This window comes from Tursiops truncatus, chromosome X (genome assembly GCF_011762595.2).
Source record: "Tursiops truncatus isolate mTurTru1 chromosome X, mTurTru1.mat.Y, whole genome shotgun sequence".
NCBI lineage: Eukaryota > Metazoa > Chordata > Mammalia > Artiodactyla > Delphinidae > Tursiops > Tursiops truncatus.
The window spans coordinates 122,901,658-122,920,863 of NC_047055.1; the positions used below are offsets into that span (position 1 = coordinate 122,901,658).

General features: G+C 46.4%; 1 protein-coding gene across 1 annotated transcript in view; it reads left to right on the forward strand.

Annotated features, from left to right (window-relative positions):
• ANOS1 (anosmin 1) overlaps positions 1–19,206 on the forward strand; it is a 189,785-nt gene that overhangs the window by 137,651 nt on the left and 32,928 nt on the right. Inside the window, exons 5-6 of the mRNA XM_019944764.3 lie at positions 5,751–5,935; positions 8,336–8,465. Of these exons, the coding sequence (XP_019800323.2) occupies positions 5,751–5,935; positions 8,336–8,465 (315 nt within the window). The remainder of the gene's footprint in view (positions 1–5,750; positions 5,936–8,335; positions 8,466–19,206) is intronic.

Sequence of the window (19,206 nt, forward strand, 5' to 3'; positions counted from 1 at the left end):
TTATATCCTTTCTGTCTGGTCCACTTTTGTAGAAAGGAAGATGGGGTGTAGGCTGATTTCATACCTTAGGAGGCTTTATATATGCTGGAAACTTGAGTTTTTCAAAACACTGTGTGTTTTGAAAAAAATGATAACAGAATGTCCCGTGTTACATTTGCGCATCTAATTTGGATTATGCTGTGAGAAGTGTCCTTGCCTGATGCCTGAGTTAACTTTACAGACTGGTGTTAGGGTTTGAAACAAAGGAAAACAAAAGAGAGCTTTTCCTTCACCCTTCAAGTAAAACTATTAGAAGCAGCCCCCTGGAAGACTTGACCATGTTACCGTGGGTAAACCAGGCCCGAAGGTGCTAGTCTGTGACACGCACACCTTCGTGAGACTGTGGGAAATTCCCAAGCTGGTCTTCTATGGGTGAAACACAAGCTCCGGTTCGTTGGGGCACTGGTTTTCCTTTGATCCTCCCCTATTTTAGGTCTGGTTTACAGCCTAGTTGGACTGTCCTCTGTCTAGAGGTGATGCTTTAGTATCTTACTGCCTCTCCTCACTCCCAACTGGGACATTTGGTTTGGGGAGGGAAAGAGAAGAGCTGAACTTCTTTTCCAAATGTAAACATTCAGAGTAGTTTGTGGCCTTCAGTTAGGCAGGTGGCTGTGAGACAGCAGTCATTTTTCTTTACCAGGTGCTAACCAGGAATTAATCCTAGATCAGTTTGTTTCTTCCCAGAAAGATCTGATGTGATGATGGAGTTGACTTACTATTTCCATGAATCTCTTAGTATTTGAAATACATCAACCTCAGGATTTTGGAGATGGGCCGCTTTTCACAAATTAACTTTTCACACTTTGAATATAGTGACTGAGTGCCTTAATGTGATGTAAGCACAAATTCCTTGAGTACAGTTGTCCTTAGGAGAGATATTATCCCTGGAACACAATATCTTTTTTTAAAAAAATTTATTTTATTTATTTTTGGCTGCGTTGGGTCTTTATTGCTGTGCGCGGGCTTTCTCTAGTTGCGGCGAGCAGGGGCTAGTCTTCGTTGCGGTGCACAGGCTTCTCATTGCGGTGGCTTCTCTTGTTGCGGAGCACGGGCTCCAGTGCGTGCGGGCTTCAGTAGTTGTGGCAAGCGGGCTCAGTAGTTGTGGCTCACAGGCTCTGGAGCACAGACTCAGTAGTTGTGGCGCACGGGCTTAGTTGCTCCGCGGCATGTGGGATCTTCCTAGACCAGGGCTCGAACCCATGTCCCCTGCATTGGCAGGTGGATTCTTAACCACTGCGCCCCCAGGAAAGCAGCCCCACAATATCTTTTTAATTTTAATTTAATTTAATTTAATTTATTTTTGGCTGCGTTGGGCCTTTGTTGCTGTGCGTGGGCTTTCTCTAGTTGTGGCGAGTGGGGGCTACTCTTCGTTGCAGTGCATGGGCTTCTCATTGCGGTGGCTTCTCGTTGCGGAGCACAGGCTCTAGGCATGCGGGCTTCAGTGGTTGTGGTGCTTGGACTTCAGTAGTCGCGGCTCACGGGCTTAGCTGCTCCGCGGCATGTGGGATGTTCCCAGACCAGGGCTTGCACCCGTGTCCCTTGCATTGGCAGTCGGATTCTTAATCACCGTGCCACCAGGAAAGCCCGGAACACAATATCTTGCTGCATTTTCGTACCTAGACTTGTGACAGGTATATTTATATGAACAGTCAGATCTTGTGATGATTTGCAACTGCTGATGGTCTGTCTTTATTGAGTTTTCTGTCAGCATAGTTTCAACCTTTTTTGAAGCACTGGGTTTCTGTTCCTTTGATTTCACCAAAATACTTGTTATGTTTTAAAGAAAAAAAAATGCACCGGTATTGTCATATATTGTGGGATGTTATATGATAGCATTTTTGAAGTTTTTAACAGAATAGTTTAGATTTCAGATGACTAATACGTTCAAAAATACTAAAAAAGAAAGATCCTAGTCATTTACATAATAAAAACCACACTGAGGACAGATCCATCCTCTGCATCTGGTTATGCAGCCGGGATGCTGGGTGAGCTCGCAAGGACTATGAAAGGACTGACGTGAGGGCTGAGGGTCCAGGCCTGAGCCCCATCTGCACACAATTATGCAGTGACTCCCAATCAGGGGAGCCAGCTGACCCTAATGCAAACCAGATGGACCGTTTCTTAAAATGCAAATTGCAAGACCATTGCACATCATAATTAAAGAGATTCTCAGATGAAGGAATTTGAACTGACAGTGCCCTGACAGTCATCGTGTGCCATGAAGGCTCTTGGTAGTTGAATGATATTCAAGACTGAAGCCTCAGAGCACGGGGGTGCGGATGCAACTCAGCAGCGGCAGCTCTGCTGCCGACGAGTTCAGGGTGCTTCAGCGACTCGAGGATTTACTGTAGCTGCGTTTACGCTAGAGGATTATACGTGGAGAGCCAAGAACGTGCTCTCAGCGAAAGTGCTCTGTGAGGTTCAGGAACTAGCCAGCCATCGTCTCTTTAAGTAGTAAGTAAAGGAATGTTTGAGCCATAGGACCTTGACAGAAAAGGAGATGTGAGCTCCTTGAAAGGATACACACGCCAGAGAAGGTGGCACCGAACGCCTGCGATAAGTCTTCTCCTTCCCCTCCGTGACGCTCTAGCAGAGAGGGGTTTACCATTGTCCCAAAGACGTGTGTAAATGTTCCGAGTCCTCTTACGTCCCCAGGTGTATTCTTGAGAGAAGAATAAGAGCGGGTTGGGCTGTTTCTTCAACGAACAGTTCCGGGCCATTCGCTCTTGCAGAGCGCCCTCTACGAGGACATGGTGACGTGGAAATTGAGGAGATGTGGTTCTTGACCTCTGGGGTTTTAGCTTTGTGGCGAAGGCAGACATCATTACACGAGCTGGCTGTGGAGGGAGGCAGTTAACTGCATTTCGACAGTGACAGGTTAAATGCTGAAGAGCTAGCAGAAGAATGGAGCCTTTCTTTCCAATTGGGAGCCTTAGGGAAAGTGGCTCCGAAGGGTGGCATTTGGACTGAGCCTGGAAGTATTCCAGGGTCTGTGGTCCGAAAATAGAAGGAAAGAGGGTCTTCTTCACTTCTTCAGAGTGAAGAAGACACCATGAACAGGCCGTGGTAGTAGGGAGTGCCTGGCAGTGTGTTTGTGGGTGTAAAGGCAGGTGTGCGACAGACACGTAAAATGTACCACGAGATCAACTGAAAGATAACTGGTAGGTGGTGGTGAAGATGGATGCCTCGAGTGAGATGCAGAGACGTTTCCCTCCCTTCTGTAGCAAACAGATGCGCTTGAACGCTCTGAGAAGGAGAAGGAGAGCCTCTCTCCTCCACTTGAAGAAAATAACCACAAATACGGTGAAGAGGGAATTAGAGAAAAGAGATTGGCTTGCAGGGAGATGGGCTAGAGGCTATGGTGATGGTCCAGACAGGAGAGGAAAGTGCCTAAAACAGGTGGTCACCATGGAGACAGGATGACTGAGGGGTTCCTGAAATTATACTCTGCAGTAAAGCCACAGGATGTTGGTAGGTGCAAGCACAAGACAAAAGGTTCTGGGAACCCTTCGATGTCCAACAGCCTAGAGATGTCACGAGGACCCGCGTCTCAGGAGGAGGGGCGCATCTGGGGACACGCATTTGAGAGGGGACTTATGCAGGTGGATGAGGCCATGCAGCCCAGAGAGGGACTGGGGGTAGATGTGAGAAGCACTCGCTCTGCAGAAGCATTCTGGGCATGGAAGCGTCAGTGTAAGGTTATGCACCGAGAAGTTTCTGAGATGAGCTTGAAAAAGGCTCTTGCGGGGGCACAGCAGGAGCAAAGACGGAAGAGTCCCACAGCAACCAGGAACTTCAAGGACGTTAGAATCAGAATGTCCGAGGGACTTGCAGAGCTACGGAAACCCCTTTGTTTCTCTACCTTTCTAAGTGGCTTTTCCTAATCCAAAATGTGGCAGAAAATTCAGGGAGAAACCGGAGATGGGTCATGGCTCCAGGCAATTTATTTAATCTTCCTCAGACTCAGTTCCCTGGGGCTCAGAATGTAGCTGCTTCACCCTTCACCCAGTGGATGAGGCCACAGCAAGGATCCCATGAGACAACTTTATGGTAAAGTGAAGGGCAACGTACAGATACAACCCGCCGGCAAATCAACATGGAGAATGCAATAGGGGCGGTGACTGTGGTTGTTTAGAAAATAGTTTTTTGGGTTTTTAAAAATTTTATTTATTTTATTTTTATTTTATTTATTTTTGGCCGAATTGGGTCTTCGTCGCTGCATGCGGGCTTTCTCTGGTTGCGGCGAGCGGGGGCTACTCTTCGTTGCGGTGCGCAAGCTTCTCATTGCACTGGCTTCTCTTGCTGTGGAGCACGGGCTCTAGGCGCGTGGGCTTCAGTAGTTGTGGCTCGCGGGCTCTAGAGCGCAGGCTCAGTAGTTGTGGCGCACGGGCTTAGTTGCTCCGTGGCATGTGGGATCTTCCCGGACCAGGGCTCGAACCCGTGTCCCCTGCATTGGCTGGCGGATTCTTAACCTCTGTGCCACCAGGGAAGCCCTAGAAAATAGTTTTTAAGGGTCAGTGAGCTTTTGAGCAGATATACGTATGCCATTTTAAAATTATCCAGCTCTGTCCACCTCAGTGTTTAATGCCTTTAAAAGTTCCCAGCACAAGATTGGGCTTGGATTAAGATCAGAATGAAATGAGTTGAATTCGGCCGCATCACTAACATGCATCAGAGCTTATGTTTTGTATTTGCGCATTTTCTAGTTTTCTCAGTTTAAACTCAAGAAACGGAAAAATGAAGGCAGGGTTCTGAGCTAACCATTTCCAATGCTTAGCTGTCAGTGCTTTAGGCAAATACTCGTTCTCAGCAGAGAATGATTTTAATGCAGCTGGTGTTCTGGGTTTGGATGGCATTGAACATCATGATGCCATAGACTCTACCTAATTTCATATGTCCTGTTAGTATTAGAAATTGGTTTTAAAACTCCCTTTCCATGACAGCTGCTATTTCGAACCGTGGTTCTTAAATCTTTCAGTTACCAGGCAACTTGCATGCACTGTAGGGGGAAGAAAGGAATCAAAATGATGAACTACTTTCCAGTGAGGCACCTGTGAGGGACTTCTGAAGCCAGGCACTCACTCATGCCCAAACCAAACATTATCAATTCATCTTTTTCCAATTTTAGACGGTAAGTCAGTAGGGCAGAGGTCCAGCAGTCAGTTGGGGAATCCACAAGACTCATGCTTCGGAAACCATTCTTGTAAGATTGGACCACGTGAGACGATTGGGCTTTATGATGTTTTCCTTAAGAGGAAAACTCGCTCAGATAGAGAGGAGAGCAAACTTGAGAACCGTGCTTTAAGGACCCTGGGATCTGTCTGCAGAGACGGAGCGTGTTACGTGGGAAAGAGGGCTCAAGCCTCCTCCTGACTGTCGCCCCGTGTGGATTCCGGGTTAGCCTCCAGTGGTGCAGCTTGGTAACAGGATTTACTTGGAAGAACACGCATAAAGTCATTGCTCTAGAGGTGACCTTTTTCAGAATCAGGAATCCGTTTAGACCCTCTAAAAAACTGGGAGAGCGAAACTGAACTTCGTGTCAGGAGATTTCAAATGTGAACCCCTGATAGGGAGGAGCTGCTTTTAAGAAAGGAAATAGAGGATCCGTTGTCACGAGATGAGATTTGTCTCTTCCGTAGATTTTCTTTCTCAGCTTTCACCGCACTCCGAGTCACACACGGGCTGTTTTAACTGGCGCGGTTCTGTTTCAGGTGTCCCCCTGAAGCCCAGGAAGGAGTTACGATTCACAGAACTGCAGTCCGGGCAGCTGGAGATTAAATGGTCCTCAAAATTCAATATTTCAATTGAGCCTGTGATCTACGTGGTACAGAGAAGATGGAATTATGGAATCCATCCTAGTGAAGACGACGCCACCCATTGGCAGACGGTAGCCCAGGTTAGTGCTTCATAGGCAGTGTCTCCCCCTTGAGGCGGTGTCTCCTTCGCCTACAGAGAGAAACTGAGCTTGCTGTGCCGCGGTCAAAACAACCCGAGCGCCGAAATCACGTAACACAAGGTGGACGTGCTCTGCATGTGGGCGGAAGACGGGATGGGCTCTGTAGGCGTAACCGGGTACCACGAGAAACTTGGCTTCATGTGTTCACAGCGCACGTGGAAGGGAGACGGTTTTCTAATGAGTGTTCACATTTATTCCGAGAAGTACGCTTCCTTGAGATAAACTTAAAACCGACTAGAGTGAGGGAAATGCAACACCCGTAGGACTCGCCAATGTGCTAGTTGATCATCTCAAGGCCTTCTCCTCTATTTCTCCTACATTTAAGCCTTTATTCCGCATGGGACTCTCGTGGCGGGAGGAAGATTCATATCACACAACTACTTAGTGGGAAGCGGCCAGCAGCTCATCAATCTCCCCTAAGTGCTTTCTTCTTCTTGGTCAGCTTACCAACTGGGAGGCCACCTGGATGGAGTTTATCTTCCCAGTGCTTTACCTCCTCTGTCTTGTGGATGTGAAAAGCAAAATATTTTCTTTCTTTTTAAGAGCTGTTAAATGGAGTACCAGCTGCAGGCAGACTCCACGGATGGAGGAAAGAATAAATTCTCAATACACAACTGCTTCATGCTTTTCAGCAACTGAAATGCCTTCTCTACATGTAGGTCTATAGGGGGAAATTCTGTCCTGAAGTTGATCAGGTCATTTTTTCCTCCAAGGACAAGATTCCCATGATTTTTTTTCAGTAAATATAAAATAAATGTCAGCATTCAGGTGTTTAGGAGAAGAATTTGGTCCCTTTCGCAACAGTAGCATCTCAGAAAGGATAGACACTAAAATAATTTAAATACCACCCAAATCAATGAGAAATGTGATGTTAAGAGAAACATCTTAAATTAGGGGGGAAGAAAAATGGTCAGATAAATTTAGCAAGTCTATTCCACACCTATTTTGTTAAAAAATTGTGTTTTAACAAAACATAAAGATGTTCAGAATACAGCCTGAAATTATATTTGGTTTACACGGCATTCTCCCTTAAACAATTGCTACAGTATCATTTGTAACTTTTCCAAATTATGCAATTTCCAAATATTTCCAAATTATAAATTTGAAGATTTATGAAAGTAACTGATGATAAGCGCTTCTCTTTCATATCCTCTTATTCGGAGAGAGGAAAGACCGTGCACTATCATTTCTGTTATTATTACTATTTTCACTAGTTAATACCACATGTAATGCTTCCTTTCTCTGTCTGCTGAATGCTGTGGCTAGCATGCTGGCTTTAGTTCCTTAAATTGAAAGCTAAAACTAGACAAACAAGTCAGTGAAAATGTTATCTCAAATTCTGCCAAACGAGGTAGAAAGCCACACTTGAAGTCATCTTCTTCCTTTGATCTCGGAAATGCTTAGCTTCTTTTGAATGTTAAAATACACATGACGATCCTTTTCAGTAAGTTATTATAAACTCAGCTTTAGGAGGGTTTCAGTTCAGTTCTGTTTTCCAGTTTTATCCACCGAGCGCCAAGCTGAGCTCAGCACTTGGCACACGTGAGGCGTAGAACTCGGGCGTCTATCCCTCGGAGTCAAGGCCAAGGTTTCACGTCTACCCTAGGACGTTGCTGGAAGCAGGCCTATTGCCCTGAGTTTGATGAAGGGGAGGGCAGTGGGAAGATGCTCAAGTTGTTTGATATCTTGGGACGTAGCTGTAGGGACAGCAAGACCTGTGGAGCTGTCCCATTGTCCAGTTTTCTTCTCTGGACCTTTTCTTGGACGAAACATCCCTCACCCTTCAGGAACACGACTCTTTGCAGATCTTACATGATTTACTCAAATTAAACAAAAAAGTCTTGGGTTGCAATGTACTTCCAGAATTTAAGCGTGTGGGTTCACGTCCATACTTCCAAAATTATATTTGGCGAGCAAGTAGGAGGCATTTCCCTTCTATAAACTAAAGTCGATTTCATTTTCTCTATACTGTAATGATTCCTTCATGTATTTATTCATTCGTAAGTATAATTTATTGATGAAATCTCTCCAATGCTGTATTTAGTCACCAGATTTTAAAACAGCCCAAGCATTTGTCACGAGATTTTGACTTCCAGAGAGCTTTGACTCTTCGAGGTGAAATACCTATGAATGGAATCAAGCAGTTGGAACCTTCCCTAGGAATTCCTTGGTCCCCGACAGCCCCTCCCCTACCGGAGCAGGACGGGTTGCTCTCATCCAGGAGGGCAGGGCACGGCGAGGCTGTGTTGCATGGGCTGTTAAGTGCGTGTGTTTCTAAAACAGACCTGACGGGCACGTCAGGATAAAGGGGATCTCTGTGCTCTGTGACTTTCCCCTCAGACCACGGATGAGCGGGTCCAACTGACCGACATACGGCCCAGCAGGTGGTACCAGTTCCGCGTGGCAGCCGTGAACGTGCACGGGACCCGAGGCTTCACTGCCCCCAGCAAACACTTCCGCTCCTCCAAAGGTCAGTATCGCTTGCCTGTCCCTCTATGTCCAACTCGCCATGGGGGCGCATCCACCTCATCTCCAGGTTCTTACGTGTGGTTGGCCAACAGGTGGCTGTGCTGTGCTTAGCAAACGGGACCAGATGGGTCTGAAGGTGCCGGCGAATTTGTGATTAGGACCATCCCTGGGCTTTTACCTCTGAGAGACTGCAGAAGATAATGTGATGGGGTTTTCTCAACTCTGAAGTCATGGTTTTCCATGATCAACTTCCGTTGGCTCTCTCAATATATTCTGAGTCAAGCACCATTCAATTAATTTTTGGAGAGAAAGGTTTACTTTCTGCTACATCAGACTATGCAGGTTTCTTGAAACCGTTGCTATACTGAGTGTGAATTAATCTCTTTTGTTTCATAAGAGGCAGAATTTAAATCCCTCCCGAGTCACTTTATCATGGCTATCATTTTGTTCAGTTCCTACTTCAGTGCTATTTTAAAACCTCTGTGGGATCCGATGAATACTAACTATATTACATGTGTGGTTAGTCTAGTCTGTGATAGTGGGAGGACATCATTTGACTGGGTATTAATAATAGCTCCGTGTTTATTTCTCCAGTCGTGTTGAGATGGCTGTGTGCGCTCTGAATTAATGATACATCTGCCTGGCTAATAGCGAGGGCCAGTTTCATGGATAGAGGTTCGTCCACTGATTCCCTTACTAACCAGCAGTTATCCTCTTAGGGAGCTCGTTTAAGTTTATTTTGAGAATACATTATGATATTAATGAAGAATGTGAGACTGGTAACATCAGTCATGTCTTTCAAAACGGGAAGGTTTGAACCGGCTGCTATAAATTGCAGTTTCCGTTCCTTTTTGGGTAAAATGTATGCTTCCGTTAGTCTGTCCGTTTCTCACCAGATAATATTGCCGCACCTTTCTCTGCACAATCAAGTGGGAACACAATCAAGTGTTCTCAAGTGGGAACCTTGCAAGCAGATCAACTTAGTATTTGAATTCTGTTACGGCGTATGTTGTAGATTTTTAAGTCTTTTCTTTTAAAAAGTCCTTTTAAGAAAAGAAAGGTGCAGCGCACACACCCCCGCCAACCCCGAGGCAGATACACTGAGCAGGTCCAAAAATGAAATAAGAAATACAGACGTCAGACCTTCCTTGTCTGAGGACTGTCTCCAAGTGGTCCGAGGACTGAGAGAGGCCGTGGGAATAAATAATTAACAGTGGGTTCAGAGGCAGGGCTCGGTACAGGGCTCGAGAAGCGTTCACGTTGACCTTGGCAGTTCAAATGCGGTCCAGGCGTGCTGTGGTCACAGTGCGTTCCCATCTCCTCCCTTGCCGGCAGGATTGGGGTCTGGCGCTCTCAGATCGTGGCTGCATGTCCAGACATGAGGCAGAGCAGCTCCCAGCCTCTGCAGACAGAGGTGGAATCCCTTTCAGAGTCAGACGGGGTCTGGGCAGAGGCCCTGTGACAGTCCCCGGGGCCGGCCCAGTGGCTGCCAACCATTCCGGGGAAGGAACAAGGCCGTGCTGTCCCAGCCCTTCCTACATGTCTGAGGACCGTGTATGTCTAGAATTAGAGCAGCATCCCTCACATTTAAACAGGCTTTTGTTGAAGGGAAGTGCACCATTTGGGGGAAACCTTGCAGTCACCATTAAATTGTTCTATTTCTTGGTTTTACAAATATGCCCAACATTCAGCATTCCAGACTTCAGTTCTTGCACTTCTGAAACCAAAACTATTATGCCTAGAATTTATGGAAGATTCTACTGTTTCCACTGAAGATGCGCCACAGAATGATGGGAATATAATAGACCCACGAAACAGTTGAAAGCATTTTCTCCAGGATGTGGCTAAGGATACATCACCGTTTACAAGGTGGTACCCTGTCTTCCCTCACCTTAGTCAGTTCTCACGAAGCGTAGAACTGTGTCTTACTGGGAAAATAATTTTTAACAGCCTTATTGAAATATAATTTACATACCATAAAATTCACTCATCTTAAGTGTGTTAGCCAGTGATTTTTACTATTTACCATAAAGTCGTGCAAGTGTCCTTTATACAGTTTTAGAATCCTCCAGGAGCCTCCCTGGCTTACTGGGAGAATTTTAGGGTAGAAATAAAGTGTTTTGGGGTCTCGTTTTATCACTCACGTTTCATTCCCTTTTTTTATTCAACACATGTCTGTTGAGCACCTGCTCTGTGTCAGGCACTGTGCTAGGCACTGAGGTAACAAGTAAAAGACAAAAATGTCTGCCGTTGTGGAAAACACACACACACACACACGGATTCACTCTCATTGGGGGTGAGAGGAAACAGTAAACAAGATTAATACGTAAAACACTCTCATATACTAGGGTAGAGAGTGATAACTGACAGTGCGAAAAATGAAGAACAGACACGGGAGCTGTGGGGAAGGGGGTGCTTTTGTTTTCTCCTATTTCAGGGAGGGCGGCCACAGAAGAGATGCTGTATAAAGGAGTGAAGGGCTGGCCTTGCACCGTCCGAAGGAAGAGCCTTCCGGTTCCAGGGGGTGGAGCCTGAGGGTGGAGCAGAGAAGGGTGCAGACTGGAAGGAAGGAGGGGCTGGGCGCGCTGGGTGTCCAGGGTCACGGCACGGAGCGCCAGTGCAGTGTTCCCGCTCAGAGGGCCCTGCGCTGAGTGAGGAGAGCCCGACAGAGGAAGACGAGCGCTCTACGTTGCCGTTTATACGTGGATCTAAAAAGCACAGCAAACCAGTGACGCAGCAGCAGTAATGAAAGGCGACAGTAACGTGGACAGAGGCAGAAGTCAGCTGTCCGGGGAGCTCATGTGGAAAGGTGACTCTGACAGGCTTTGGGGACTTACCCGTGGCCTGTAGGAAATGACTCCAGGGTCTTTGGTCAGGAACTGCTGGGCGATTGGTGTGACTAAAACAGAGATGACTGAGACAAGAGGGTGTTTCAGGGGAAGACTCTTTTCTTCCTTTGGGGAGGCACATATTTCCAGAAGAGTAATCGTTGCCCAGCCAGTACGACTGCTGTGTTTTAGGGCCTTTCCTGCACACGGGGCTTTTCTGAGGGGTGGACGTACCCCGGTGAAGGACCCTGGACGTGATGGAAACACGAGTAATCAAAGGAGCAGCTGAAGACACAAAAATAACTTTGTTTCTACCTTAAAATTTTCCCGACAGGGCACGGAGGATCTTAACGGGGTAGAGGAATCCTTCTAAAATGGGTAGTGGTGGTGGTCACACCCGTAGGAAACACTAGAAATCACTGCTTGCACGCTTGAGTGAACTGTATGGTATATAAATTCTAGTTCAGTAAGACTGTTACATTTTCTTCCCCCAGCAAGCACTTTTGTATATTTGTAAATGCAGTGGAGTAAGATGGGGAGAGACGAGGTGGACCGTTCTGGCAATGTCTTCAGCCGTCAGGCAGGTCTGTCATCCCCTCGCCCCGAGCCCCGTTCTGTGATGCATCTTCCCGGAGACCACCAGAGGATCTGTGATGACCAGCACACACACGCGTTTGGTTTGCAGAGCACAAGGACTGAAGTCCGGAATGCGCCTTGCCTTGAGACGTATGGAAGGATGCATGTGCGGTGTGGTTTGTAAAAGCAAATAGCACCACATTTTAACGGTCACTGCAGCGCTTCCAAAAGCGGTGCATTTTCATTTAATTAAAAGCCCACTTATGCCCGCCCTGCTCCAGAACCAACTGGCACTGTACCAGTTGTACGTCTTCTAGTGGTTTAAAATTACTTTAAGAAAGAAATAGTGCTTCCAAAATAGTTGTCTGTGCAAAGGGTAGGCCATTTTCTAGTGCATGTGAACTTGCATATGGGACCAGACTTGATCATTTAAGGCTGGCTCAAGGGAAGGGGCAAGGATCTTTTCCATCTTCCATGAACACCTCTGAAAATAAAAGCAAAATTAAATAGGACGATAAAAAAACTTGGTAAAGTGGGCGTCATTTAGTTTAGTTAGGCCTGCTGCCTGGTATTCATCCTGATTCTCACAGAAAAGTCAAAATTCCTGTCTTTCTCTTCTTTAGGGTTACTTTCAAATACAAAATTACTAGTCTGTGGTTTGCCCGAATAGATTGGTTACTCAGTTAATTTCCCTGTAACTCTTTTTTTTTTTTTTATTTTTTTGGTGGTACGCGGGCCTCTCACCACTGTGGCCTCTCCCGTTGCGGAGCACAGGCTCCGGACGCGCAGGCTCGGCGGCCATGGCTCACGGGCCCAGCCGCTCCGCGGCATGTGGGACCTTCCTGGACCGGGTCATGAACCCGTGTCCCCTGCATCGGCAGGCGGACTCTCAACCACTGCGCCACCAGGGAAGCCCTCCCTTTAACTCTTATATCTCCCTATAACTTAATCCTAACCCCTTAGAATACCTATTTTCTATAAGAAAATTCTGAGTTGTTCATAAATTGGTAAGTCAGTTTCAGGCTTTTTCTTTCCAGGTGAATACCGTTTCTGGATATTTTTATTGCTAACCCCTGCCAACGCCCCTCCCCAAGGTTGAGGTGATTTTTCTGTATTTACTTATTTAAATGCTCTATACTGTCTTTCTCCCTGGTACTTGAGAAGGAAAGTTGGCTACAACCTTAAAAACTAAAATTACAGATAATTTAATAGACTAATGTATAATGTCCCTTTCTACTTTTTGTCTCTTAATGGAGAAAATGGAAATGGTAACCCTTCCACATGGTGAATTGCCTTCCTAGGCTACTCCTAGGATGAAGCGCTCGCTTTTCTGGGCACCAAGCCTGCCAGACCCTAGGGTCTTGGAAACTTTTCCATCCCGTGGCGTGGGGAGTGAACCCTAGGAAGCAATGGGAGACAGGTGTAGATATGTGTGGAATCACAGGGGCGTTTGCACGTGGGACTCCTGATGCGGGAGATGACCTGCCAGGGACGTGATCCCCAGACGCCCATGCAAGTTAAGGCTCCACATGGAAGCAGTTTACAGAGGCAAGGATCCAGGACACCGGGTGGGCAGGGGCGGGGGTGAGAGGGGAAGGTGACTGGGAAGGGAAGGCGGAACACAAAGGCGCGTTCTCACGCTAGTTGCCACTGTGGGCAGCCCTTCGCCCTCTGGGGAACTGGGGCGTTGCAGGCGGGCTGCTTCTGGGCCTCTGTGTCCTGCACACGCACAGAGCCTGCTCTGGGTGCAGACAGAGGTGTGGTCGTTTACAAGCTGAGCGGATGTGCCCTGAAATAGCACAGGACAGGGGACAGGGGTGGCACCCCGAGAGCGTCTGCTGTCTACCTCTTGGTTTACTCAATATCTACAAGATTCCCATTACAGACGTGTCTAATGTGTTTTGAATTATGGTTTAAAACAAAGATATGAATAGTTTGATGGACGCAATTTGGCGAGATCATGAAAGGAGCCCCCGTGTTCCCGAATGTGGGACAGATGTAATAGTAAGTGGAGACAGACAGGCCTTTCCAGGCTTGCTTTCTTCCCTCCCAAATCTGCCATCGCCCTTCCCAACATCAGATCCGTTTCACACTGTCGTCCGCTTCTTTGACGAAGCAGCCCCTGACTGCTGACCCACAGAGCGCCCCAAAGTGGCGGGCATCAATTTAGAGTGACGCTCTTGCCAGCAGATAACATACTTTGGTATACACTGGTCTTGAACATTCTCTCGATCATGTTGATATTTATGGACAGGGCAAAAAATGTGCACACACTGCATGCTTGGTATTGGAAATATACGTTACTAGTATCACTTCCTGTTGCAAGTGACTGCTTACAAGTTGACTGGATTGGGGAAATAAAGGGCTACAGAGACTTCTGTGTGTCGACATCAGCAGTGGAAGCAGGAAGACGGACGGTTTTGTGCATTATGTTAAGCAAAGCCCAGCTTCATTTTCTTGCGTGTTGCCAAAAGCACGCAGACATTGGTCTGGATGTTTGAGGTTAGTCCGTATCCATTTAACGCTGAATTAATGTGCTTTTAGGAGATCTTATAAAGACAAATTAAAAAATCCACCTTCCGTTGTCATTAACCTAATACGTCTTCTAATGTACATAATACAGTTATTATATTCACTTCCTTCCAAGTTCAGAGTTTTCCATCCATCTTTCCCCCCTTATTTCCCCATGTGTACAGGATACATTAAAAAGCAGAAGAAAAGCAGACGTTGTTTTCACAGCACACGAGCATCACACGGGATGTTATTCCACGCATACATTACGGAGTGTTAGGAAAGCGGGAACAGACTCCACTGTGGTCATAAAGTTCCCTGTCGCTCCACGGGGACCCATGACTTTCTATGCAGCTGCTCTGTGTGCCATTTCCACTGGACGACACTGTGCTGAGCACATGTCCTGAAACTATGTAATAGCTGGAAATTTGCCTGCCGTGCAGCTTCTGCAGCTCCCCTAAGTTGTTGTGTGTCTAGATACTGCAGGGGGATTTCTTTCTTCTCCTTCCCTTCCCTTCCCTTCCCTCCTCTTCCCTTCCCCTTTCCCTTTCCCTTCCCCTCCCCTCCCCCTCCCTTCCCTTCCCCCCCTTCCCTTCCTTTCCCTTCCTTTCCCTTCCTTTCCCTTCCATTCCTTTCCCTTCCCTTACCTTCCCTTCCTCCTTCCCATCCCCTACCCCTCCCCTCACCTCACTTCCCCCCCTTACCTTCCTTTCCCTTCCTTTCCCTTCCCTTCGCTTCCTGCTTCCCTTCCCTTCCCTTCCCTTCCCTTCTCTTTCTTTCTTCCTTCCTTTCTTTCCTGTCTTTCTGTCTTTCTTTTCTTTTTCTTTTTTTTTCTGTCTTTCTTTTCTTTTTTTCTGTCTTTCTTTTCTTTTTCTTTTTTTTTGTTAATGAGGGAAGTAAAATTATTCCAGCCGCTGTGTCTGGAAAGAAAAACCAGTTTAAACATCAGAACTAACCTACGAATTAGCTGGAGAACGTGTGACTGGTTATATCATTGCTTTAAAACTCTAACTGCCCTTGATCACCGCCCCACACCTAAGAGGCAGTGCTCTGATGCATTTCAAATGGGAAGTCTGTTCCCTGGACATCGTTTGAGGAACTCAAATAAGTAATAAAATTAACATTCATGCTCTCAAAGCATATCTCGTTCCTCTCTCTGTGTCTATGTATATATACATTTCTTCATGATTGTGTATTTATAAAGGTCTCTTTTTACGGAAGTAGAGTTGATTTACAATATTGTGTTAGTTTCAGGGGTACAGCAAAGTGATTCAGGTATAAGTATATATGTTTTCAGATTATTGTCTCTTGTAGGTCATTACAAGATACTGAGTTTAGCTCCCCGTGCTGCACAGTAGGTCCTGCTGTTTATTTTATATATAGTATGTGTCCCTGCTAGTCCCAAACTCCTGATTGACCCCTCCCTGCCTTTCCCCTTTGGTACCCGTAAGTTTGTTTTCTGTCTGTGAGTCTGTCTCTGTTTTGTCGATGGACTCATTTGTGCCACATTTTCGATTCCACGTGCAAGTGGTATCCTATGATGCTTGCCTTCCTCTGTCTGACTTCCTTCACTGAGTACGACCATGTAAAGGTCTCTCTCTTTACTGCCGTTTGCACCCCACTCTGCTGTTGCACTAACGCGCGGCTGGGTCTCCGTGTTTAACCAACAGGATCGTCTGGACACGTGGAGGCGCATCTGCCTCACAATAAGTGATGGGCTTTCTCCTGGGACGGCAGGAAGGGCTCCTTTCCCATGAGAGTTCACATCAGTGTGATAATAGCCTGCCTTTCTGCAGGGGTGACAAGTGATTTCATTTGGCGCTTTACCCATCGTAGGGCGTAAAGCTGTTCCACCGTGCGTGTTACTTTGTCACAGAAGGGTCAGAGATGCAACCGTAAATCTATCCGCTGAAACCCAAAGCTTCCATCTTCTTTTGCCAAAAGCACTACATAGGATCGTTAATAAAAGGAACTATTTTTTCTCCAAGGCTGAAGTTGGTTATTCCTGCTAAACATCGAAGATACCTTTGCCCTGGAAATCATGCAAACTGTAAAAGGAGCTAATACGGGCTTCCTATTACATTTATCTTTGAAAGTGTACTTGCTGCCTGCTTTGTGAGTTGTGTTTCTGCAGATAATTGGGAAGGTTGCAAAGAGGGAGTGGATGAAGCAGAAAGAGAAGTGAGATGGGAGAGAAATGCTCTCACTTAAGCTTCAGAGGGAGGGGTCAGGGGAGCTCTGGTCTTGTGATGTGCCTCTGACCTTCTCCCCCTACACTCTTGAACTAGTGAATTAAACTCTCTGATCCTCAGTTTCCTCATCTGCAAAATGAGAACAAAAGGCCAACATTAAAAAAACAAAGCACAACCATATGCATATAAAATTGGAAATAAGCTGTGCTTATGTCCAGTTCCAAGAGACTAAATGGTGTCATTGCTTTGGAAAGACTCTAGCTCCGGGGTTGACAGTCCATGGCCTGTGGTCCATATTTGGCCTGCCGCCTGTTTCTACAGATAGCGTTTCACTAGCACAGAGCCGTGCTCATTTGTTTCCATATTATCTGCAGCTCCTTTCAAGCTACGACAGCAGAGTGGATTAGTTGCAACAGAGACTGTCTGGTCTGCAAAGCCTTGATATTCACTGTCTGCCCCTTTACAGAAAAAGGCTTTCAATCCCTGTGCCAGACTGTAATGGGCACTTTCCCCAGCAAAGGGCTTCACATGTTGACTTTCTGTAGAGACAGTGGCCCATCGTGATGATGATGATGATGATGATGTTGATGTTGATAACAGATGTAGAGATGTGGCCTGAAACCCCTCTTTCTCCCCTCATTGTCATTCTCACACCTGGCTCTGCCACCAGTTATGTGAATGACCTCGGGCAGGTCACTCTACCTATCCAACCCTTAAGATCCTTACCAGTTTTTTTTTTTTTTTAAAGTTCATAAATAAATTATAAAATCCCTTAGAGCTTTATCATAATGTGGAGTTTCTATATGCATATAATTTTTACCACAAGCTTCCAACTGCATTTCAATGTTTTAACAGAATTAAAACATTATGTAAACTGAAAGAAAAGATTCTGTATATTTCAACAAAGTGAATATACTTGATTTCACACTGCAGGGAACCATTTCACAAGGCAGTGAATGACAGCAATCTGGGAATTTGTTGGGACTGAATGAAATCCTTCAGATTAGACAAACAGGACAGACTCTCTCATCTGAAGTCTTCAGTGACTAGACAGATAAATGAGTAGCTCGTTTACAGAGGATAATTGGGGCAATAACCTCTGCTATTCCCCTTTGGCTTTAAAATTTTAAGAAGTAGTTATTTGGGGGGAGAAAGAGATTGGGGGTGTCTCACGTTGGTAATGGAAGTACGCCACCTGGGTATTGTGAGTACTCAAATGGGCCTTACTTTTAAGAAAATGTGAAGCAAATATTACTAATTCATTTATTTGAAAGTACTACTTCCTCATGCCATTGTCATAAATTACGTTGTTTCATATTTTATCATGTTTCATAAACTAGATGATGTTTTTCTGAATTATGATCACATCTAAGGTATGAGGAATTTTTCCAAGGCAGTAAGAAATGATATCATGAATGAAGTAGATTAGGGAAATGATGAAATACTGAATACCAGTTGCCTTCCTTAAACCTGGAATTTCTTTAGAAAAGGAGGTGACTTTGAGCTTGTCCTGCGAACCTAGACTCTCTGGAAGATTCACATAACTACTTATTTCCAGCATATAGACATCCAGGTGCATCACTGAAAACGTGAATGGCTGTAATCACCTTTACACGTTGTCATTTTTCTCTTGCTCTGAAGTCATGCTGAGCTTGCCAGCCAGCTTTCTGTAAGAAAGGTCTGCAGTAACCTGTCGTAGGTTAAGGACTGACTCATGCTGCAGAGGTTGATCTTAAGGGCCTTGGAGAATACCAAAGTAGGAGAAAATCACGGTGAAATTCTGCTGGTGCGCGGAGGAAAGCACATGTAACTGTTTTGAGTAGGGTGACATCTGGTCAACCTACAGTAGGTACAGACTCTCGGTGGCGGGGGCAGGGAGGGAGGGAGGGAGGCATTTAGGCTAAACCGGTGGAAAAGCTTCAGTAGCTCTTGGTTTTCATCTCCACGTAATCAGATGGGAACCAGTGTGGTCAGAGCAGCAGGCTCAGGTGGGGACAGGAAAGGAGGTTTGGGAGGTTATGTGTGGTGAGAATGCACAGGACTTTGGGGAGGCTGCCAGCACGTTGACTCTAAGTGAGACCGGAGGCCATCGAGAGCTTCCAAGCTGAAGAGCCTCAGCTTGTGTCGTAAAAACCACCAGCTGCCGCACTGGGAAAGGCTCGGAGGCCTTCGCCGTCATCAGGGAGCAAAGACAAAGGCTTGGCACACGGTGTTATGCTGGTGGAAACAGTAAGATTCCAGATAGATTTCTGAAGGTACTGCTAGCCCAAGGAATGAAAGCAGAAGAGGTGTACGACCTCGAGGTTTGGCGCAGGAGCAGCGGGAAGGAGGAATTTGTGTTTCCTGAGATGGGGCGTCTGGGGGGGGCAGCAGGGGCTGGGAGGGGCGGGGACTTCGGTCTTGGGCACATTCCTTTCACGCTGCCTCTGAGACCTCCAGGTGTAGCTGATGCAAAGACCCTTGAGTACTTGAATCGAAGTTCAGGGGTTTTAAAGCTGTGACTGGTGAGATCTCTAGAGATTGGGTATAGATGCCAAGAGGCCCCCGAGTTCAGAGGCCAGATGCTCCCCCGCTTAGCGGCGGTGGGATGGGGAGGCCAGGAGGGGGGAGGCTGAGGAGGGTCAAGGGACCAGAG